This window comes from Myripristis murdjan, chromosome 16, assembly GCF_902150065.1.
Source record: "Myripristis murdjan chromosome 16, fMyrMur1.1, whole genome shotgun sequence".
Lineage (NCBI taxonomy): Eukaryota > Metazoa > Chordata > Actinopteri > Holocentriformes > Holocentridae > Myripristis > Myripristis murdjan.
In genome coordinates, this window is record NC_043995.1 from 32,506,291 (window position 1) to 32,530,523 (window position 24,233).

The 24,233-nt window shown below is 41.3% G+C and overlaps 2 protein-coding genes across 2 annotated transcripts in view; one reads left to right on the forward strand and one right to left on the reverse strand.

The window, feature by feature from the left end:
- Positions 1–24,233, reverse strand: part of kcnv1 (potassium voltage-gated channel modifier subfamily V member 1) — a 30,683-nt gene that overhangs the window by 4,860 nt on the left and 1,590 nt on the right. The window contains exons 2-3 of the mRNA XM_030072823.1: positions 721–1,086; positions 1–478 (exon numbers count right to left, since the gene is read on the reverse strand). The exon at positions 1–478 is cut by the window's left edge and continues 190 nt beyond it. Of these exons, the coding sequence (XP_029928683.1) occupies positions 1–478; positions 721–1,028 (786 nt within the window). The 5' untranslated portion in view covers positions 1,029–1,086. The remainder of the gene's footprint in view (positions 479–720; positions 1,087–24,233) is intronic.
- LOC115374335 (piggyBac transposable element-derived protein 4-like) lies at positions 18,162–21,726 on the forward strand. The gene is made up of 2 exons (XM_030073192.1): positions 18,162–18,334; positions 20,034–21,726. The coding sequence occupies exons 1-2, from the start codon at positions 18,162–18,164 to the stop codon at positions 21,724–21,726; spliced, it is 1,866 nt and encodes a 621-aa protein (XP_029929052.1).

The window sequence follows — 24,233 nt, forward strand, 5'->3', positions numbered from 1 at the left end:
CCTCACGCACAGGAAGCGCAGCGCCAGCTCGCCGGTGAACCACACCACGCACACGTACTCCAGCGCGTCGAACAGGAGCGGCGCGCCCACGCTCCAGCTCCAGTCCGACTCCTCCCCCAAGTCCAGCGAGATGAGCGCCATGTTGATGACCGACACCACCACGAAGAAGACCGACAGCGAGCCGAAGGTGCGAGCGGCGCGCGAGGACTCGGGTTTCTCCAGGAGGTCCCACAGGCGCCGGCGGAGGCCCGGGCACGCGGCGCCCGTGAAGTCCTCGTCGCCGCTGTCGCTGGCCTCGAACTCGTGGCCCACGTCCAGGCTCTCCTTCAGCTCCTTGCGGCGGTAGTAGCGCTCGCGGCAACAAGCTTTGATGAGAAGCTCGTCGATGCCCCAGTACTCGATCTCCTGCAGGAAGGAGATCGCGCACAGCTCCTCCCTCACGTGCAGGTGACCTGTGCGGTAGAAGTTCATCACGTACCTGTGGGCAGGAACACGGGAAACACAGGAAAAAGCGAACATTCAGTGTTTACAAGTAATGTGTGGGTTGTGCGCTGTATAGTTTAGGGAACTGTCCTGTTAACAACCAGCTTTGGGTGTGTGAGCTCTGATTCGCTGCGTAAATCATTTTAGTGAACTGATCAAATGATTCAAGCCTTTAGGAGAACCTTAACTCCCATCAGCAGCTCTCTGGCCGCCTGGGACCCTGCTGACGTCACGTACTGGAAGGTCTGCGAGCTCCGGTCGAAGAAGAACTCGTTCTCCAGGAAGTCGGCGTCGTCGCAGAGCTCCAGCGCCGAGTCGCGGCTGCAGCAGGCCAGCTTGCCCAGCCGGGTCTCGGGGTAGGAGGCCAGCAGCTCCTGGGACAGGACGTAGCGACTCCCTCCCACGTTGATGATGAAGAAGTCCAGCGGGTCTCTGCCGCAGGACGCCGGCGTCTCGCTGTAGAAGACGCTGGAGTCCAGGGACAGCAGGGAGGCGCCGTCGCTGTACAGCTCGGCCGCCGCCGCCGAGCTGGAGGGGAGGCTCATGGCGACCAACAGGGAGGAGGAGGAGGAGGAGGAGGAGGAGGATGAAGAGGCCGGGTGTCTGCAGAGGTCACAGGGTTAAATTACATGCTGTATATTTTGTCCAGGTCAGAGGTCAGTTTTAGGCAGGAATATGGTGGGTTAGGCTTTGGGTTAGTCATATTTACTGTTACAGTTTCTGGCGTGTTCAGACCAAACGTGAGGTTTTACATTTTAGACTCACGTCAACATGTGGCCTTGACGTTTTCACTCCACTTAAAAAACTTCAACTCTCGCAAGAACTCTCTCGTAGACTGAGTGGTTTACAACAGCATCTACATGTTGATATGATGCTTGAATTAAAGAATTATATGCATTAAAATAATGAGATAAAATGTTTGTTAAGACGAATGACTTTGAAACTAAAGGGCATTTCACAAAACAAAACATAAATGCAACATAAAGCAGGAACATGAAGCATGCGGTGGAATCTTTTCTACTGCTGAATAAAATAAATGTCATTGACTTCCTGTTTGCAAATATCCACCAGCAATCAACCAGTCAGAGTGCGTGTCCTCTCACGTGGTGAGCGTCTGTAACACCTGTGCAGAAACTCTTTTCAGAGAGCGCCACTTTACATGCAGAGACGCTGTTTTCATCAAAGTAAACACGTTTCATATTTAAATGACTGGATTTAAGTCGTTTTAAGACTTTTTGCAAACAGTCTGGAAAGAGAGGAAGACAGGAAGAAGGGAGGTGTGGAGGAGGAGGACATGGAGGAGGACGAGGAGTCGCAGAGGGGTCAGAGAAAGGCAGAAGTTCGTCTGGTTTAGGTTTCCATCTCCATTTCAAATTAAATAAATTCCTGCAGATTGCTGTGAGCACAGACCTGCTAAAAACTGCATATGTGAATTATTTTCCACTGATAAGCATCGTTAAACCGTGCTCTTTAACCTGAGGCTGACCCAGATTACTCCCAAATTACAGCTTGTGCCTTTAACTTTGCAAAATTTGCAGGATTTTGTCGAAGATGTGACCTCAAACAGCTTCCCCGCTCCTCCCGCCTGGGATGGAAGACAGAGGGGTTTTTTCTCTGTGCGCTTAGTTTTGCTCAGACCCTCTTGAGGTTTATCAAAATGATGAAGAAGAAATGTTACGGCAGAATTTTTAATGAAGAAATTTGACCTGACCCAACCTGAACCCTGAGCTCCACAGTCTCAAACACACATGAGAGCTCTGAGGTCTGTCTCATGTCCCAACGCTCCACGTCTGCTTGGTGTGACAGTAAAGCTGAACTCCTGAGCGACTCCACACCTTCAAACCGCTGCGGTCGGACAAACCTTTATCCCCAAGACGTCGACCGATCAGAAAGTAGGGAAACAAAACCCTAAAAGAAGAAGAATGCCTCTCTGCAGTGGCTGCTCTCGTTTCTGGACATTTCAGCTGTGGGACTCTCTGCGTCCCAAAATATAAAAACGGTCACAAAATGATTGTTATGAACTGGATTCTGTAATCCTGTGTGGGCAGCAGGCTGGAGACGGGGGGATTATGTGTGTGTGTGGGTGTGTGTTTATTAATATATGTTGTATGTCTCTATATGATGATGTTTTATGTTGTCTTTTTATTGTGGGGAAAATTATATATATATATATATATATATATATATATATATATATATATATATATATATGTATAGATCTATCTATATAGATAGATAGATAGATAGATAGATAGATAGAGATATAATTCTGATCACAAAAGGGATTAAGAGAAACATTCTTGTTTTTTTTTTTCGCTTCACGTTTGTGTGTTTTAGAGTTTATTGAAAGCTGCAGGAAGTGATTTCAGACTCTCTTCACAGTCCTGAAACTAATCTGAGCTTTAACTGTGTTTAATACCCAAAGTTATATAAGTCAGAACCAAATCACCAGGCTGAGCCGTTCTGCTGATTTTCTCGTCTTTTCTCTCTTCGTGGTCAAATTCCCGCCCGGCATGAAGCTCCGCCCACTTCCTCCCCTCACCTTCAGCTTCATTCAGAGCGTCTCTGAAACGTCTCATTCTGCTGATAAATGATGATCCAAATGTCAGATCGGAGCGAGTGTCTCTGTGGCTGCAGTCAGAAAAAGGTTTTTTAAAGCAGCGCCACCTTGTGGCTGAAAGTCTGCAGCTTCACTCCATTTTAAGATTCTAAATAATCCAAGTTAATCCAACAGGATCCTTGTGAAAGTCGGATATGGCCTCATTTCCATCGAAGAAACACATTTTTTAGCCTTAACTTTTGGTTTTGTTGCATCAAGCTGTTAAAAAACAGTTTGATGAAAGCTGTGGTGTGAATTCCAGTTACCACAAAGCGACGTCTCAGCCCTCAGTCAGGTCGCTGCATCTAATCTGTCTCTAAAATAAATTTTATACACTGCTCTTATGTAGATTCTCCCTACTTGCTTATGCAAATATACAACCTGCCTTATTTCTTACATCTTCATTTTAAACCACCATCTTTTCTAAACTTTCCGCTATTTTCTTCCAGTTTCTTTCCTTATTTCTGACTGACCTTTTAGATAAGCGTAAAATAAATACAGTGCATAATTATTATATAAGTATTATTGACATGGTTGTATGTTCTCATTATTATTACACAGGCACCCTCGGTCATTATTTACCCTCGTTTGACCTCCGTAAAGACGGCACAACTGGAATAAATCAGCCAAGCACATGCAGCATGTAAGAGTAAGAAAGAAAGAGAGAAAGAAAGAGAGAGAGATAGAGGAAGGAGAAGGCAGAGAGAGAGAGAGAGAGAGAGAGAGAGAGAGGATGAGAGCGGGGCCTCTGGCGGTGTCCTACTTCTCTTCTCCGGCTGCATGGATATTTAAATATTTCAATATTTTATCTGGCTTTCTTAATTAATGGATCTAATGCTACTATTCCTGTGATCATTCATTCCCTTTTGCCAGGTAACTCAGTCTGACACTGTCATCATGCTAATTCTTACACTCTGAATATTACATGAGGCCATTTCAGCAAATAACGAGGTGGGATCTCGCACACACACACACACACACACACACACACTTGCTCATGCATTTAAAGGAATACAAGGTTTAAGGAGGTCGGCCTGCTGGTTTATGAGGGACGGAGCTCACACCAATTAACAGATAAAAACATAACTGATAGATGGGACGAGACTGATTAAAGTGTAACTGGATTTATTCGTTTCCAAATCGAAACTTAAAGACAGAAGTGAGTTTTATCAAATCTCCTGTCGTTACCAACATGGATAACAATTTAAGAACGAATCGGTTTGGCCATAATCTTATTTTTTCAGCAACAATATTTAGGTGATTTCCACCTTTAACACCTGTTCACCTCACAGTCCAGCTCCATCACAAGCTGCTGCTGAGTGTTCTGAGGGCAAAAATCTCAGCAAACGTCCAGTCTGTGAAACTCTGCTTGTTTATGGGGAGCTGCTGTTGCTCCAGACCAACAATCACCACCACACAAAAGCATAATAATAAACTTTTTCGGCTTGCACTGTGATGCCGTGCACATGTGGGCATTTTATACACCGAGACAATAAACTAAAGGAACAAAACACCTCATGCCTCTGGCCACAAACCCCAAAATGATCCGTGTGTGCGTGATCAAGTAGATCCACCTGATCTGCATGCGGCCTCTGACTCTGCAGGACTTTAACACACTCAAACACTCCAGCTGATGCTCAAACTGATGGACGCAGTGGAGAGCGGGTCTCTCTAACCAGCATCGAATTATTATAAGTATATATAGTGTGTAAGCAAAATGTATTTGTACAGCACTTTTCAGAGAAATTGGTTAGAACACAGAGAGAATATTATGAATATTACGCACGTATGAGGCACATCGAAAAAGTGAAAGAGTGAAAAACACAGCACATATGAAGAACACAGCACATGAAAATAATACACCGCATAAAACATGCATGCAAAATTATCTGTCAGCTGCAGCAAACGCATGGAGAACAGCGAGGGCCCCCAGACCGAGCCCTGCTGGGTCGGTGGTGCAGTGTAAGTGCATCATTTTGCTAATTCTGCTGCTGGATTATTGGTTCCCTACAATAGTCGAAGGAAAATTGGGGATGCCGCCTTCGTTACTTACGCCCCTAAGCTTTGGAACACACTACCTTTAGACATCAGGGAAGCCAGCTCACTAGATATCTTTAAAAGAAGATTAAAGACCCACCTTTTCACTCTAGCCTTTAACTAGCTCCTATTTTATTCCACACTGTTGTCTTTTATTGTTTTATTTGCATCTTTTGTTTTATTTCAAATTTTATTTCAATTTTTAGCCTTTTCTTTTTAATTCCGCACCCGGTGCTGTGTTTTATTCTTTTTAATGTTTTATTTAATGTGTTTTCAAATGTTCTTCTTTTAATTGTGAAGCACTTTGAGCTGCAATTCTTGTATGAAAGGTGCTATACAAATAAAGTTTTACTATTATTATTATTATTATTATTATTATTATTATTATTATCATTTTGTAAAGTTCAGCTCCTCTCCAATGGGATTCACTTCAGGACGAGGCATGAAGCAACGACACCAGCGTCCTCAGTGTGCAGAGAAATGCAGTTTCTCTGTCCTGTCAGCGTCACCGGTCTGAACCCCCTCCTGTCACCGAGCTCATCGTTTTCTTTTCTGCTGCTTGAATGGCTCTTAGTCTCATTTTAACTGTTAGCACAGGACATTTGGTGAAAATACACCACGTGACTGCAGGGGCAGAACTGCAGCGCCGGCCATCGGAAACCATGAAGGTAAATATACCTCTCTCCCCATCACTTTGTTTAATTAATGATATCCACTGTGACACCATAACTAAATATCCCGGGGGATGGAGAATACTTTTGTGCTCATTAGTCATGAAGAAGCTCACGCTGCACCACTGGAGGGATTCAAGCTCTCCGTCTTTACACCACTGGGAAATAGAAAAGGTGCGAATGTTGAGACTGGAGCAACATGTGGCTGCCGAGAGGAAAAAAAAACACAACAATTCAACCGAGTATGGAAGGAAATATCATATACTCTACAAAGATGAGGCAAATTAATCTCTGTAATTCCACTTATTCCCCACTTATCATTCCACTTAATCATCTCCGTAATTACGAACAAATATTAAATAGTAAGTATAAAATTAGTTTTTTTTCTGTCTGCCATGTCTTTTGGTTCTATAATGTTTGTAACTGTAGTGTATCAGCATAACAATGAAAAGAATTACTGAATAAACAGATAAATATGTAAACTAGGGATGCACCCAATTCTGTATTCAGCCAGCAGCGAATAATGCCTCTCTGACGAATAAATTACCCTCGCATACATTTTTTTTTTTCCAAAAGCTCAGTTTAGATAATACATATTATCCTTGCAGTGTGGATCCTCCTGTGAAGGATGATGCTGCCTTGACATTCAATATTTTCTTCTCTTCAGCATCACATCACATCAGAAAAACTGCACAGCGGATAGAAATACACCAAGAGAACAGAGAGTAACAGTCACAGTGCACAAAACCATCCTTACACTTACTAACACGACACAAAGAGCTCATGATAAACAACACACACACACACAAACTGAAGAACTGAACGGGGAACATGAGCCAAACAAACAACCGTGAACGTGGCTCAGTAAACGTCTGTTGCCTAAAAGCATGCTGGGAAACGGCGGTCAGCGACAGAGACAGAAGTCCAACACATTTTTTTCACAGCGAGATTTCTTCTGATTTGGCTTTCCTAAACCTACAGCGTTTTAATGAGCAGAACTGTCAGTCGTTTTATGTTTCTCTGTGGTTAAAATCCAACGATTAAAAATAAATCAATAAATCACTCCCAGTTCAAGCCACGCCCACTTTTTTCCTGAATCCAAAACCGAAATATTTTGGCCCAAAGCAAACACACACACACACACACACACACACACACACACGCACAAATAGTGGTGCCTCCACACACCTTTAATGTGGACCAGGTATCATGAGAAACCTCCACAGTTTAGCCTGATGGACTGACCACAGATCTGCCAGCAAACATGTGGGAGGAGTTTCGGTCCGAGTCCTGGCCACGGCTCCTGATGAGCTGCTTGTTACCTCAACACACTCCTCCTGTTAGATCTCACTGCTGCTGCTTGGCGTGTCCCACCTCACAGCCGGACAACAGTTTGTTTCCATTAGCAGCTTTAACGCTTTCTCTCTCACGGTGTCCCTCAGGGCTCAGTTCCCGGGCCACTTCTGTTCGTCTTTTATATTCTGCCACTTGGAAAGATAATTTGCCGACGTGGCCTCGGTGGTTCCCTGAGCTGTGACATGCTCTCCCTCAGGCTCTGTGCTGTGAATCTGCTGCTGCTTCCAGCTCGCAGCTGAAAACTCACCTGCTGAGACGAGCCTTTCCTGGCGCTTTGTGATGTGCTCATTGTGAAAGCATTATCTGTATATATTTTATTTTGTCGCTCCTGTTCTCTGTTATTGTTATGATTTGCAGCTATTATCTTTTATCATTATGTATTGACTGTCTGTTTTTGTGTCTCAGTTTGTAAAAAGCCCTTGGGTGACTTGAAAGATGCTGATAAATAATGTGTATTATTGTCACTGTCATTATTATTATTCTTAGCAGCTGCTGAGAATGTCACCACAGGATCAGAACTGAGACTTTGGGTTTGATCTCAGTTTGTGAAGGAAAAATGTTGGAAAAACATGACTGTAATGAAGGAATATAACTGACTGCTGCAAGACAAGTTTTTTTTCTTTCATCAACCCAGATAACACAGCAAAGTATTTCCAAAAGGATGAGGTATACCGCTCTGTTGACTTTCAATACTGAGGCAAAAGTCAAATCAGCTGTTTGCTCTTGAGATTTGGAAAAACATCTCCATGCTTTTATCACCTCCTGCCATCTCAGCTGATCTGCACCATCCTGACTCCAACCAGCTCAGCCCTCAGCAGCGAGGCTTTTCACCGAGACCAGACGCAGATCCAGCATCAGCCCAATGACTCCCACTTTATCTGACAAATGATTTTAAATCCCTGTATGAACATCTGAGGCGTCGCATGGCCGAGCTCCTGTTGCTCATTCCTGTTTCCACCAAAGCTCGGACTAGATAATACTGTGTCTTTACTGTTTTACTGAAAAGATAATACTGTGTCTTTACTGTTTTACTGTAAAGATAATACTGTGTCTTTACTATCTTACTGTCTTTACTGTTGAGGCTGCTGGTGTGAAAGAGCTTCCCTCTGAGCCAGAGAGGACTAACCCATCAGAACTATACAAAAACATCAAAAACATTTACTTTTGCCGTATTTTTTGTTATTATGTCATTATACTTTTATCTGTGGTTTTATAACTTTGTCGTTTGTGATGCTTTTAATTTTGTTAAGCAACTCACAACTGGTTTTTAAAGGTGCTATGTAAATAAAAGTTTACTTTCATAATTAACTTTTGTGTTAATAATGTTAATAACAGTTTGTTTAAAAAAAAAATCAGTCAATTGTGTTATGAAACCATGGAGCATTCTGCTATACAAATGAATACAATCCTACAACTGTTTGTCATTTGACATCAGATGTTGGGAAATTTAATTTGCAAAGCCATAAAAAGCTCTGAAGACGTCTGGCTGGACAGACAGGGTGCGTCGGATCAGAGGGAAGACATTATTCCTCCTGTTGTTTAATTATAAATGAACTCAAAAGAACAATCAGCTGTGTTAGTTTCCAACACTCCACGTTACTAACAGCCGAGTCCTAAAGAAAATGTGGACGCCAAAATATCCACTTGTTAACTTGATCCAGGATAAAAATATCTCATGTAACTCTTTTTTAGACATTTTTATTCATGCTGAGACACTGCACCTCAATAAACATTATCCTCATTATAATGCTTTTCTGTTCACTGAATACACACTAGGAATATCTGGTCGATGAAAAACTAGAGTGAGACTTAACATCTGAGTGTTTCTGGTCATGGACTATCAAGGGACAATATTTTACGTGCATAAAACAGATTATCCAACTGTGTAAAGCATTATCATATTTCAAAAGTTACACCAGTTTCCTATGGAAAAGGCTGATCTGTTAATCAATCGATCACAAACAGAGCCTTACCTGGATTATTTGATGAGGATCCTTGACATTTTGCTGACAGGTAACTGTAAGTGTGGATTATTCCTTGTGGAAAATAAGCCCCATGTAGTGTTACACAAAAGCCCAAGTTTAATATTATTATCTCATAGCAAAGTGAGAAAAAACACACACACACACTCATCAGGTAAAACACACTCACGAGCAGACAGCTCTGTGCTGTGAGGGATTCGCGGTGCGGTTTAAAAACACTGTGGAGGAAAGTACGAGGGGTGAATGCTGCCACGGAGACGGAGACGTGAGGCGGGGGGATGAGGGGGGCGACTAGTGCCAAAGACAGGAGCTTCATTTGTGCCTGAGATTTAAACACCTGTCCGCCTCAAAAAACCTCCTGCCCGCTGGGAAACACAACACTGCAGGAGAGAAATTTGGACTTGGAATTATGCATTAAAGATATATTTAAATGAGTCATTAATGATAATTAGTATGTGAAGCTTTATTTCTATAGCACTTTTTAAAACACACAGTTACAAATTGGTGTGTGTGTGAAAGAAACAAACCAATGCATTGAAAAAGATATAGACACACACACACACATGCACACACACACTTACATAATGTATGTAGCCTATATAAATACACACACTCTCACATATACATTTACAACATTTTTAAAAACTCTCTCGTACCCCTGCAGGACTCCAACGTCCCCCTTGTGGTACGCGTGCCCCCATTTGAGAACCACTGGTCTGATGTTCTTTGCCCCCTCAGTTTCCACTCCTCCTCCTCCTCCTCCTCCTCCTCCTCCCCCTCCTCTTCCTCCTCCTCCTCCTCCTCCTCCTCTGTGGCATCAGTCAGCCTCCATACACAGCCGCAGCGAGGGAGCCAATCAGCTCGACACGGTGCTGCCAGGCAACAAACGGCTTTTCTGAATCAAACCTCATGGAAATTAAAGAGCTGCTCCACTTTCCCTCGGCGCGTCCCCGTCCCCACAGCGCCCCCATGTGTCACAGCAGCACCATGGAGCTGATTTGTGAACACATACATGTGAAATAATTATTTTCCCACTGTTGTCATCTGATTCCTTTATGAGGCCTTTTTAAAATATTGATTGGCCATGTTAACAGGCTCGAAGTCCTGTTTATCAGTGTTATAATAATGTAATCTTATATTGTAACAGCACTCTATATAAGAATTCATATTACAGCCTTTATTATTCTGCTTTATTGTGTAATTAAAACCTCTTAAACCCGAGAGCCCCCGGATTAGGGTCCTGGGACCTAGTGTGGTTTTAACTACGCCAGAGCACATGCTGTTACTATAGCAACCTATACACACACCGCATATCAGCGCGACCGTGAGAATCTCAACTACACGTCTCAAACAACCATTTCTACTCAAATCCAACACAGTTTCAATAATAAACAACTAAATAAGCAAATAGCAAAATTATAAAAACACAGCGTGCACAATAAAATGCCACCAGCAACTCTGAAACATCATGGTATTGATACATCCAGCATATCAAATGAAAGCTAAGACTCGGCAGATTACAACGATATAAGTCCCATAACTCTGCGACCAAAACTCACTGAACCAGCAGCCGAAGACGAGCAACAAAGCATAAAGCCATAACCGTAAATTGCGTCTTACCTTTGTTGTTTTGAGGTCATAATCCATGTTTTTGGGCAAAAATCCACTATGGATGGCTAATCACTAGCCTTGGTGTAATACTGAAACGATTCCCCCGGACATTTAGCCATTTTTGGTGTTCCGTAGGGCTGTATGTAACATCCCATGGGTGGGCTATAGAGTTTGGTTGCACTGTGTTTACCTCCTTGTGATTGGCGAACGGTGTTTCCGGCATACATTTGGGGACCTCTCTTTGATTCTATTGGCTCTGACGATTTGATTGAGGGGTCGGACGTCCAAATCGACTAATGGGTTCTCGAGATAACCGCACGCGCACTCACCGTGTTCGCCTACAAATACGCACCGCTGTTGTGCGCTATGCTATCTGTTAGCGCCAATAGCATATGTCTGCAGACCCGGAGACTGCAGATTCAGGCCCGCAGTTTTGGGACCCGCAGTTCTAGGCCCCTCACAGCGACACCTACTGGACTGGACCCGCAGTACAGGACCCACAGTTCTAGGCCCCTTGTTTTTCCACGACAGCGCCACCTACTGGATGACTGCAAAACTGCAAGAATTTCCCTCGGGGATCAGTAAAGGAGAAGCTTTGAAGGTTTATTACACCTTCAATTCTAACAGTTTAAATGTTTATTGTACCCCAATACTGCACTGGTTTAACGTTTATCACACCAAAATACTACATACTAACAACTGATTAAAGGTTTGTTACACCTCAATATGTTTTCGCATGCACGCATATGCACAACAGGAGCAGGAACAGGAGCCTGTGTGATTCCCCTGACTTTTTTTCATTGCTCTTATGTGTACAGGCACACTCGTGCAAAGCCGTGCGACGTGCACACACATATGCGTGCATGCACTGTCTTGCGTGCACGCGCATGGACAAGCCGGGGAAACAGGCCAGGGATCTTGTGATTCTAACGGCTTTTTTTTCATGGGCGTAGCCAGACATTTTTCTCTGCAGTTGCTTTGTAGTTGCTATACAACTGTATGGAGTTGCTTGACAGTTTACTACAATGCCAATTAAACAGCATAAATAAGGATATGGATGTCATTATTGGCTTGTTCATTGGAATCAGAGCCGTCTCGGAGATATGCACACGCACCAGATAAACATTATGTTGTAGGCCTAGGCCTGGCAAAATCAATTTGACGTTCGTTGTTGATAATTTAACTGCTGGTATATATGCCGCTTTTTCAAGCTATCTTAGCATCTGTGTTGCTTGGCAACCGTTCTGTCCACTCTATCTTGCTTGGTGGAAGAATGAGTAGTTCTCAATTTTATTGTGGCATTATTACCAATAAATTATTGATTTTCTTTTTCTTGTGTGATTATTTTATGGGCTATATGGAGGGTAACCATTTTATAAAAGCAATAAGTCCCTTGAAGCAGTGGGTTACAGTGATTTTACAACGGCAAAACGCTCCTCAGCCGTTGTGAAATCACTGTAACCCACTGCTTCTCGGGGCTTATTGCTTAACTTGAGAAGTATTTACTCTTCCACCAAGCAATAGCGTGCAATCCAGCAAGAAAGTGGGCAGAATGGTTGCCAAGCAACACAGATGCTGAGATCGGGTGAAAATCAACAGTCTCTTTCTTCTCCTCACACCAGCTCTGAAAGCAGCAAACAGACCACAGAGTTTGTTTCACAGTCGCCACATTTCTCGCAACAAATAAATAAATAAATAAATAAATAATGCACCAAAGTTAATATTGTGGGTGATGGGCAACCCATGTCACACTGGGATAATAATAGTAAAATAATCTCATTACCTGTTAGTATGTTGACAAAGTTTCAGTATATGTTTTTTTCCACAAATTTTAATTAGTAGTATATGATACAAACAGGCATGTAAAGGGTTAATATTTGATTAAGTAATGATTTAAAATAATTAAAAACATTTTAATAAATAGAATGGAACGAAAAACCCTGGAAAATTGATTTTAAAAAATCATAATTTTATGAAAGGGTAGATGCTTGACCATTTTTTGGTCAAAGGGTGGGATTCGGAACTTTTCCTTAGGGTATACAAGGGTTAATTTCACATTGCAGTCAGTTTACATTGTAATGCTTAATTATTCTACTTTTCAATATTTTTTTGAACCTCAACAGAGAGCTACACAATTTTAAGTCATCACTAAGGCCGTTCCATAACTTGACTCCACGTTGAATCCTTGCACTCCGATCGTCTGTCATTACTTGTCTCTGATTAAATAGGTGGCGCTGTCACGGAAAAACGAGGGGCCTGGAACTGCAGGTCCAGGACCGCGGTGCAGTTTTACAGTCGTCCAGACCAGTAGGTGTCGCTGTCACGGAAAAACGAGGGGCCTAGAACTGTGGGTCCTGTACTGCGGGTCCAGTCCAGTAGGTGTCGCTGCGGGTAGCGGGAGAGAATTGGCGTTGGCGTGGATCGGATTGCAATCAACTGAACCATGAGTGTAGAATGGGAGAAAGTTCAGAGGAATGGGGCGAGGAAGGTATGGATTGGTGTATTGCATCAAACAGAAGAAGGAAAAGACAAGATAAGACAGGTAGAGGCAAAGACTGGTCAGATCGAAGTAGCCAGGAAGAAGAAGGTGCCTCTAAAAAAGTAAGAACTCATCGGGAAGATTTGTTGAACAGTGAGACTGAGAAAGAGTGGAAAGTAGTCATTACGTTTGGAAGAGAGACCGGACATTTTCATCCAGTTAAAATGACGAAAGCAATTGAGAAAGAAATTGGAAAGATAAGATTCGCTAAGTTTCTCAACAACCGCAGAGTTCTCATTTTTGCTATGAACAAACAGCAACAAGAAAAAATCCTTAAGATAAACACACTTGATGGAGTAAAGATCGCAACTCATATACCTGGTATAGTGGCTAAACTGAGAGGTGTAATTTCAAATGTGCCGCTAGAAATGACTGAGGAGGAAGTAAAGAAAGAAATCAAAGGAGGAAAAGTGATAGATGTCAAGAGACTCCAGACAAATAAAGATGGGAAAAAGAAGGACAGTTTGTCAGTGCTAGTACAATTTGAGAGCACGCTTCCCAAAGAGATCAGAATGGGGTGGATCAACTATAGGGTAAGAGAATATATCCCTAATCCGATACGATGCTTCAACTGTCAAAGAATGGGACATGTAGCCCAACAGTGCCGCGGTAAACAACGATGTGCAAAATGTGGAGGGGAACATGAATATGGCAAATGTGCGAAAGATGCTAAGTTGAAATGTTGTAACTGTGGAGGAGAACACAGTGCAGCATATGGAGGTTGTGCTGCACAGATTAAAGCAAAAGAGGTGCAAAAATGCAAGGTAATCAACAACATATCATATGCAGAAGCTTTAAAGAGAGTCAATGTTGATAAATCTGTAGAAGTGGTAAGCAGCCAAGGAATAAGTGACAACCTGAGGTCTCTACCACAGAGAACAAACAGGTATAGAAGATATGAAGATGTAGCAGATAAGGCTCCAGTGACACCGGTGATGCAATGTGCACATATATGTAAGGTTAAAGAGGATTCACTGATAGTGGATCAGAAAAGTTTTGTTGCCTTTATCTGTAAAATAATCAATGTGGCTACTAAGCAAGAGAAAAAAAGTGATAGAATCAAGACAGTGGTGAATGCAGCAGAAGAGCTCCTAGATATCCATGATCTGAGAGCAGAAGACATTCATGAAATGTTGAGAACAAACATAGATGGAGGATCCCAGGGTAATGATTAACATCCTTCTTATGGTGATCCATTTACTACAATGGAACGCAAGAAGCCTGATTGCTAATGGACAAGAGTTTAAAAAATACATATCAGAATTAAAACCTCGACCAGATATCTTATGTGTACAAGAAACTTGGTTAAGGCCTCATCTTGATTTTATTGTACCAGGATATATCTCAGTTCGACATGACAGGATAGATAATCAAGGAGGTGGCTGTGTGACTTTTGTTAAAAATAACATAGTGTTTCGAAGGTTAACATCACCAGCAGACATGGAATGTGTAATTATTGAAGTGTGTAACGCAAATGTTAAATATAAGATAATCAACTTTTATAACCCATGTAAGAAGTTAAGTGTGGAAATGTTTAATAAAATCAAGCATGATAATGAAAAGGAAATATGGTGTGGGGATTTTAATGCACACAACAGTCTATGGGGAAGCCAACACACAGATAGCAATGGAAATGTGGTGGAGGAGTTATTGGAAGAAAGATCACTAGTTTGTATCAATGATGGCAAAGGAACGAGAATAAATGTTTATAGGAATAGCCTATCTTGCATCGATTTAACACTTGTGTCAAGAACCTTAGTATGCTCATCTGAATGGAATATTGATGAGAACTCTAGTATAGGAAGTGATCATTTCCCAATTAGGTTTTCTATAAACCTTAATAATTTCTCACAAGAAAGATACAAGACAAAGAAATGGTGCTTTGAAAAAGCTGATTGGGGAAAATTCCAAGAAGAATGTATAGAGAAAGCTAGCGAAATTTCAATGGATGGAAATATAGAAGAATGCACTTCAGTAGTGACTAATTTGATTTTGAATGCTGCATTGAAGAGCATACCCATGACTAGTATAACTGGAAAAAGAAAATCTGTACCATGGTGGAATGAAGATTGTACTAAAGCTGTTAAAGAACGAAATAGAGCTCTACGAGTACTGAGGAGTAACTTGAATCAGGAAAACTTAATAGATTATCAAAAGAAAAAAGCCTTGGCTCGGAAGATTATAAAAGCCAGTAAAAAGAATACATGGAGAACATACTGTGGTACAATCGGTAAAGAAGTAAAATTAGGGGATGTATGGAATATGTTAAAGAAAATGAGTGGTAAAAGGAAGTACACCAAAATACCAGTATTAGAGGATGGAGAAATAATAACTATAACTGATAAAGAAAAGGCTCACTCACTGGGTAAGGTTTTTGCCAAGATACATAGTGGAAGTCATTTGGATGATCAACATAAAAAGAGGAAAGAGGAAATATTAAGAGAAAATCAGAATATAATTAGAAAGAAAAGTAATGTGAATTCAAACCTTGATGCTGACCTGACTAGGAATGAGTTAGAAAAAGCATTGCATGGACCTAGGAATACAGCAACAGGTCAGGACCAGTTAAGCTATATAATGTTTCGTAATTTACCTGATCAAGTATTGAAACTTGTACTGGACTTATTTAATAAGATATGGAGAGAAGGAATCATACCAAAAAATTGGAAGACTGCACTTATTTTGCCTTTTAATAAACCAGGTAAAGATCCAAATAACCCTGGAAACTACAGACCCATTGCCTTAACATCGCACTTGTGTAAATGGATGGAAAAGATCTTGGTTCAGAGACTTAATTATATATTAGAGCAGAGAGGACTTATGGCATCATATCAGAATGGTTTCAGGAAAGCAAGGTCAACCATGGATGCTGTTGTAAAAGTTAGTAATGAAATAGAGAAAACATTTAAAATGAAACAATTGATGATAATTGTTTTGTTTTTTTTGACATTGAAAAAGCCTATGATTCTATGTGGAGAGAAGGGCTGTTAATCCAAATGAATAAAATGGGTATTAATGGAAGGTTGTTTAACTGGGTACTAGATTTTCTTTCTGAACGAAAGTTTAGAGTTAAAGTAGGAACGGAGATGTCAAATGAATTTGATATAGTGAATGGCATTCCCCAGGGAAGTGTTATTAGACCAATATTATTCAATATTATGATTAATGATATTTTCATGAACCTAGATAGAAGGATCTGTTCATCCTTATATGCGGATGACGGAGCCATATGGATCAGAGGGAGAGATGATAAAAGTGTTTTTGAAAAGATAAAGGAGGCTATTCAAAAAGTAGAACATTGGTCATACAATTCGGGATTTAAACTTTCACCCAGTAAGTCTTGTTACATGTATTTCACCAAGAAGAGAAAAATAGAGGAACAGAGTCTTACTTTATATGGACAACCTATAGAAAAAGTAAAGGAATTCAAGTACTTGGGGATGTGGCTTGATGAAAGGTGTACATGGAAGCTGCATGTTGAAAAACTAGAAACAAAATGCAAAAAAGTGATTAATTTAATGAGAGCTATATCAGGATACGACTGGGGAGCAGATAAGCAGGCACTAATAGACATATATAAGGCTTTGATGAGATCAGCAATAGATTATGGATGTTTTGTTTATGGAGCAGCAGCCAAATCACACTTAAACAAAATTGAAAGAATGCAAAACAAAGCCTTAAGACTCTGTATTGGTGCAATGAGAACAACTCCAAATAACGCAGTGCTGGTGGAATCAGGTGAAAGTCCATTAGAGTTCAGAAGAGACAAATTATCACTGGTATATTGGATAAGATTAAGAGGATGTGGGGATGAAAACGTCAAAAGTGTCATAAATGAATGCTGGGAATATAACAGGTTTAAGGGAAATAGTTTTGGATGGAAGATAAAAGATAAAATTGAAAAATATGGTATTAAAGAAATCTGTTTTAATTCCTCTTTGCCATTAAGTAATGTTCCTCCATGGCTTTTCCCTAAACTTAAAGTTGATTTTAGTATTATGAGACTCAGAAAGGACTGGATGGAAAGGGAAATAGGACATTGTGCAAATCAATATATATTGAATAATTTTTATAACTATTTACAAATATTTACTGATGGTTCAAAAGATCAAAATGATCATGTTGGTACAGGAGTTTACATCCCACTTTTTCAAATTCATCTAAGCAATAGGATAACAGATAAACTGTCATTTTATTCAGCGGAGATGATGGCAGTCATTTTTGGGCTTCAGTGGGTGGAGGAGGTGAGACCTGATAGGGTGGTGATGTGTGTGGACTCTGCAGCAGTATTACTGAGCTTACAGAACATGAAGTCAATTAGGGAGGATCTAATGTTTGAAATCCTTCAGTGCCTGTATAGAGTTCAGAAAATGGGGATTGAGATTGAATTTTGCTGGGTACCTGCTCACGCAGGATTAAAAGGAAACGAATGTGCAGATAGGGTGGCAAAAAGAGCACTTAGCAAGACACATATAATTAATATGTGTCTAGGTTTATTTTGTAGAATATAGTGTTTTGTTTTGTTTTTGTTTTTTGTTTTTTTTGTTTTTTTTGTTTTTTGTTTTTGTTTTTTTTAATTAAAATTATAATTATAATTAATAGACATGAAGTAATATAAATTAGCATACATTCTACATACTCCGGTTCAGTAGGTGGCGGTATGCACCTTCAAGGTAAGATTGCAATCCGCCAATAAAACCCAAAGAAGAAGAAGAAGAAGGTGTCGCTGCGAGGAGCCTAGAACTGCGGGTCCCAGAACTGCGGGCCTGAATCTGCAGTCTCCGGGTCTGCAGACACAGAGCGGTAGAGAGCACAGCCAGCGGTTTCGCGAGTCTATTGCTTGGATTTGGGACTTTTTTCTTTCTTCCTCGGACACTTTGAGAATGGCTTCGGCTAAGGAGGTGAAGTTCACCGTGCAGGAGGTCCTCGACATGGTCATGGACAACAGTGCAGCTGATGTCCTTGCCCTGGATTCATCGTCTGAGGAGGAGGATTTACTGCAGCGGGAGGGAGGTGATGTGATCGATCCCGACTATCGTCTTCCTTCATCCGAAAGGTATGTAGTTTTATTTATATTCTTTTCATTGTTTAGATAGCTCGATTGCACTTTGCAGAGTCCGAAAACTATATTGCTGTAATGTTACAGTTGTGTTACAGATGTTGGCTACTGGCTAGAGCGATAGTCCAGTAATTTTAGGCCAAAATTGGGGTCAACCTAGGACAAATTGCAAGAGAAGTAAACTCAACTGATTTTGTATCCTCAGTTTGTCCTGAGTGAGAGAAAAAAAGTCCCAAGGAATCCCATTGGTGGAAAGTTTTGAAAATCACCTATTTATGACCACATATTACCAAAAAACACTGTTTTTAACACACAGGGGAAAGGGGTTCAAAATTTATTTTCAGATATCACTATAAAAATTCACAAGATGATTACACACACAAAGACAAGAAAAAAAGTCAGTTACAAGTTCTTTGAATTATTCTGTTTACACATGCATATCACACATTATCTGATTTGATATGCGCTAATAAGGAATATAAGGAATAAATGCCAGAAGAGACATTTAAACAGTGAATTAAAAGGTTGCTATATATATGGTAACCTTGAATTAAAAGGTTACTATGTAACAGTGAATTAAAAGGTTATTATATATATATAGTAACCTTTTAATTCACTGTTTAAATATCTGTTCTGGCATTTATTCCTTATATTCCTTATTAGCGCATATCAAATCAGATAATGTGTGATATGCATGTGTAAACAGAATAATTCAAAGAACTTGTAATTGACTTTTTTTCTTGTCTTTGTGTGTGTAATCAACTTATGAATTTTTATAGTGATATCTGAAAGTAAAATTTTGAACCCCTTTCCCCTGTGTGTTAAAAACAGTGTTTTTTGGTAATATGTGGTCATAAATAGGTGATTTTCAAAACTTTCCTCCAATGGGATTTCTTGGGACTTTTTTCCCCTCACTCAGGACAAACCGAGGATACGAAATCAGTTGAGTTTGCTTCTCTTGCAATTTGTCCTAGGTTTTTTCATAAAATGACTGGACTACTGTACTGTACACAGCTGTCGCCCGCACCAGCATGTTGTTTTGTGTCTGGAGTTGCATTTTCTCACCTTTGGGGTAGTGAATGAATGAATGCTTGAATAACCTGGATTTTTTTTCCCGTATAGTTGTAATGTTACAGTTACAGTTGTGTTACAGATGTTGGCTACTGGCTAGAACGAGGCTATTTGACTGTTGTTCTCTACTGTGCACAGCTGTCGCCCGCACCAGCATGTGGTTTTGTGTTTGGAATTGCATTTGTTGCAACATCTGTAACATTATTATACCTATAACATTACCACAGTATGAAAAAAGCCTTTCTCCAAACTCGAAACAACATGTGGGGGAGGACAGCTCTGTACAGTGGAGAACAGTAACCAAATAGCCCAGTACTTCACAAAACAATAGCTAAATAGTCCAGCCAATATTGGTTATTATTCTCCACTGTACAGAGCTGTCCTCCCCCAACATGTTGTTTTGTTCTCCACAATAGCCAAATAGCCCAGCCAATGGTCATGGCTGTTGGCTGGACTATTTGTTTTGTGGAGTACTGGGCTATTTGGTTATTGTTCTCCACTGTACAGAGCTGTCCTCCCCCACATGTTGTTTTGTGCCTGGAGTCACATTTTCTCACCTTCAGGCTAGTGAATGAATGCGTGCTTGAGTAACCTGGATTTTTTTCTTCTGCATTTGTTTCCATAGTGATGATGGTGATGATGAGGAGGAGGAGGAGCCACAGCCCGGCCCCTCAACAGCAACCCCCAAGCCTAGACGGAGGCGGCAAACATCTATGCCTGCACCTCCAGCAGTGACTCCCAAGCGTCCTAGGAGTAGAGCTTCGTCTGTCTCTGGAGGTGGACAGGAAGAGGACAGATGGTGTGGTAGAGAGGAGATGGACCAGACGCCAGATCTGCTGAAATTCAATCCAGCCAGGACGCCAGGGCCCACAGTTGACACCACAACATCATGGTCCCCACTGACACTTTTCCAGCTTTTTTTCAGTGCCTCTGTAGTCCGGACCATCATTGACAACACCAACGCCAACGCAGCGAAAAGACTACAGGCTGGGAAGAAGTATGTTTGGAGACCACTGATGATGCCGGATTTTTACACCTTCATGGCCATCATCATTTTCAGCGGGCTTGTGAGTGTTCACCACAGAGCAGACTACTGGAAGAAGAAATGGCCTTACAACTTTTCCTTCCCCAGTGACAACATGACACGGGACCGCTTCGAAGCCATATTGTGGTCACTCCACCTGAGTAACCCAGCTGACGATGAAGACAACGAACGCAACAAGAACACTGCTGCATATGACAGGCTTTTCAAGATCAAGCCCCTGTACACCGAAATAGTGACTGCGTGCCAAGCCCATTTCCAGCCATACAGGAACATCTCCATTGATGAGCGGATGGTGGCCTCCAAGGCACGCATCAGTATGAAGATGTACATGAAAGACAAGCCCACCAAGTGGGGATACAAGCTCTTTGTCCTTGCAGATTCCAAGACAGGTTACACCTGGAATTTTTTTGTGTACACCGGCAAGAGTAGCTCAATCACAGGCCATGGTCTGAGCTACTCCTCAGTGATGGACCTTCTGCCACGTGGGGTGCTTGGTGATGGCTACACTCTCTATGTGGACAATTTTTACACGAGCCCGGCCCTCTTTCAGGATCTGAGGCGCAAGAACTTTGGATCTTGTGGGACCATCAGGACGAATAGAGTCGGATTTCCTAAGACTGATAAGAATGACTTGCCCAAAAAGAGTGAGAGGGGTGATCTTAGATGGATCAGGAAAGACGGTCTTCTGTTTGTCAAGTGGATGGATACCCATGAAGTCACGATGTGCTCCTCAGTGCATGGGGCTTTCAGTGGGCAAACTGTCTCAAGGAGTGTGAAGGAGGCTGGTGTGTGGAGGAAAAAGGCTGTCCCTGCTCCGGACGCTGTCATAGACTACAACCAGCACATGGGTGGTGTTGACCTGTCAGATGCCATGATTAGTTATTACAGCGTGAGCCACAAGACCACAGAATGGTACAAGACTTTTTTTTACCATTTTCTTGACATCGCTGTGGTGAACAGCTTCATCTTGTACAAGGAACTCTGCAAAACCAGGAATGAGCCAAAGCAGATGACTCACAAAGAGTTCAGGGAGAACCTTGCAGCAGAGATGCTGGAATTTGCCAAGGGCTCAGCACCACTGCCATCACCACGTGTCACCTGCATGCCCATGTTCTATGGTGGGGATGCCACCAAGACGCGGAAGTACTGCAAGAGGTGCAGTCAGACTGGCAACCTTCGAGTGAAGACACCTGTGCATTGTAGGAAGTGTCAGGTCGCTCTGTGTTTCACCCCCCAGAGGAACTGTTTCCAACTATGGCACGATGCAAAGTAGAGGCAGAAGAGAAACAATTTGCTTGTAAATAGTTTGTAAATACTTTGTTCATTTTTTTACAATTTTTTCAATTTTTTGCAGTTTACATTTCAAATTTTTTCGCTTTTACACTTTTATGTCTTTATTACCGTTGTGTATTTAGTTTTGCAAATAAATCTGCTCCAGTTGGAGTCAAATGTTACTTCCTTTGTTTTTTTGGGGGGTAAATGGGTAAATATACCTGTCTGGTGGATTTTTGAAAACACACCCCAAAACAGTTGAAATAGGTTGGAATAAGTACCTATAGTGACATACAAGTGAAAGAAATAATTTTTATAGTTTTGTTTCTGAGAAATCTCAAATGGCACATATGGTGCCAAATTGTGCCAAAATGGCACATTTGGAGAGCTCGCCTGTACACTCTCTACTAATACCTCTCTGTAATCTCTCTGCCACACTGTTTTAGCATCAATTTTGGTATGGATAATGGTAGGGATTTTTATTATAGATTTCAAGAGCCTTTAGGTTGCTATGAAGTCATTTCAAAGGGATTTTCCTTCAAAAACTGTTAAATTTTTTGGGCGGAGATGACATTTTTGATTTTTTTGCTGTGTGCCAACTTCATTTACTCTGACCCAGTAATATATATACTCATTCAGACACCACTGCAGTAATCTCACAAGTGTCACCAAGATTATGATAATGCAACATGTAATTACTGAGTAATAACCAATTAATTTTGGACATGTCTTTTCGAGGAAATACCTTAAAAATGGCCTAGGGTTTAAGAGGTTAATCAGCGCTGAGACATTAATTTGTGATCTTGAGAGGAGTTTCCCTCTCGATATGCAGCATTTCAGTGACGTGACACCTGCTCTGTCCGGCCTTGTGCTGCAAAGATTAGTCCATTAATTATTACGTTGACTGACAGAAAATTAATTATGATGATTTCAATAACTGGTCAATGGATTTAGTCGTTTATCCAGTAAAAATAAAAGCAATGTGTCTGCAGCTTCAGTGAGATGCTGAGATTGTCTTCCTTTCCTCTGTTTTATATCCTTATGACATTAATACTTTGGCATTTGAAGACATGAAGACAAGTCTGACTGTATTATTTTTTTTGTCACTTTCTCCACTAAATGATGAATCAAAAAATGAAAGTTTGGAGCAACATGGCAGTCGTTTTTATGTGAATAGAACTGAAGTCTCTGCAGCTCTACAGGCTGGGTCCTGTGGATTTCAGAGACACTGAATGAAGAACTGTCAGGTAATGATTTCTTTTTTCTTGCACCCAAATGCAGATACTGGATAGGAAAATGCAGTTGCGCTCATTTGTCCCGTGTGTTAAGGAGTCAGCGAGGGATATCCAGGTGATGCAGACTCCCAGACGTGAGCCGCTCGACCCTAAAAATACCTCAGCCAATTTGCAGAAGCCCAGGTAGGTTTCTGGATCCACCTGGCTGAGGACAACCTGAGGACCGCTGCACATTTCCACTCGCAATTAAAGCAGCAACCAGACAGCATCCTGTCAGCCGGACGCCCCGGCTGCTGTCCCACATCTCATTACCCGTCCTCAGAGAGCTGAGGGAGGAGCTGAGGGCCTTCAGCCTGTCTGGCTGCTCAGCTGGGACGATCTGCGCTCCACAATAATCAGCATAATCAGAGGTGTGTGCACCGTAGTTTCACAGAAGTGCAAGTTGTGCACAGGGAAAATTCATTTTATCCATAACAAAATGTTGCTTGTGGCTCCTCTTGGTGCAATCTGCTGCATCTTTTCAATTCAATCATCCAAGCTGACAGTTCAGTGCCACATCAGATTAGTGAGGTTTTATAATCACATTGACCGATCATAACAAAATGCCAGGGTCACACAGGTAACTGAGGGATTTTTCATTTGCAAATGAAAATGCACAGTTCAATGTTTTGTAAAGCTTTAAAGTATCCCACGCAACTGTGTGTGTCAAGTTGCATGCACTAGGAATCAGGATCCCTTAACGCTGTTCCAGCATTACCATCATCATACTGTAATGAAAGATAAGCTAGGCTACTACAATGTGTATTTGCATCAAACGTCATTTTAGAGATTACAAACAGGAGGGAAGACAGATGATGAGGTAGTTTAATGCCGTACCTTGCACATGATGAACAGTCAGGGCAAGGGAAAAAAAGGACAATCACTGTATGCATGATGACTGAAAAGACCTAAAATAAATGTAAATATCAGTTACAAAACAGCTTTAGCTGTTTCAGCATACTTCTAACTTTACACTGCTTTATATGCTAAACTATCATTTGTTCAACAAAATTAAACTGTTCTTCTTCCTGCACTTTTAGACAGGATAGGCAACAACCGTTTTGTTAAATTAAACTCAGGAAAGAATGCTTGTCACCAACTTGGAAAGATTATTATTTGAACTGAAGTTAAAAAAAAAAAAAGAAAGAAAGAAAGAAAGAAAGAAAGAAAGAAAGAAAAAGAAAAGAAAAAGAAGAAAGACAATAAAAGAAAAATTTTACTTAATTGAAAAAAT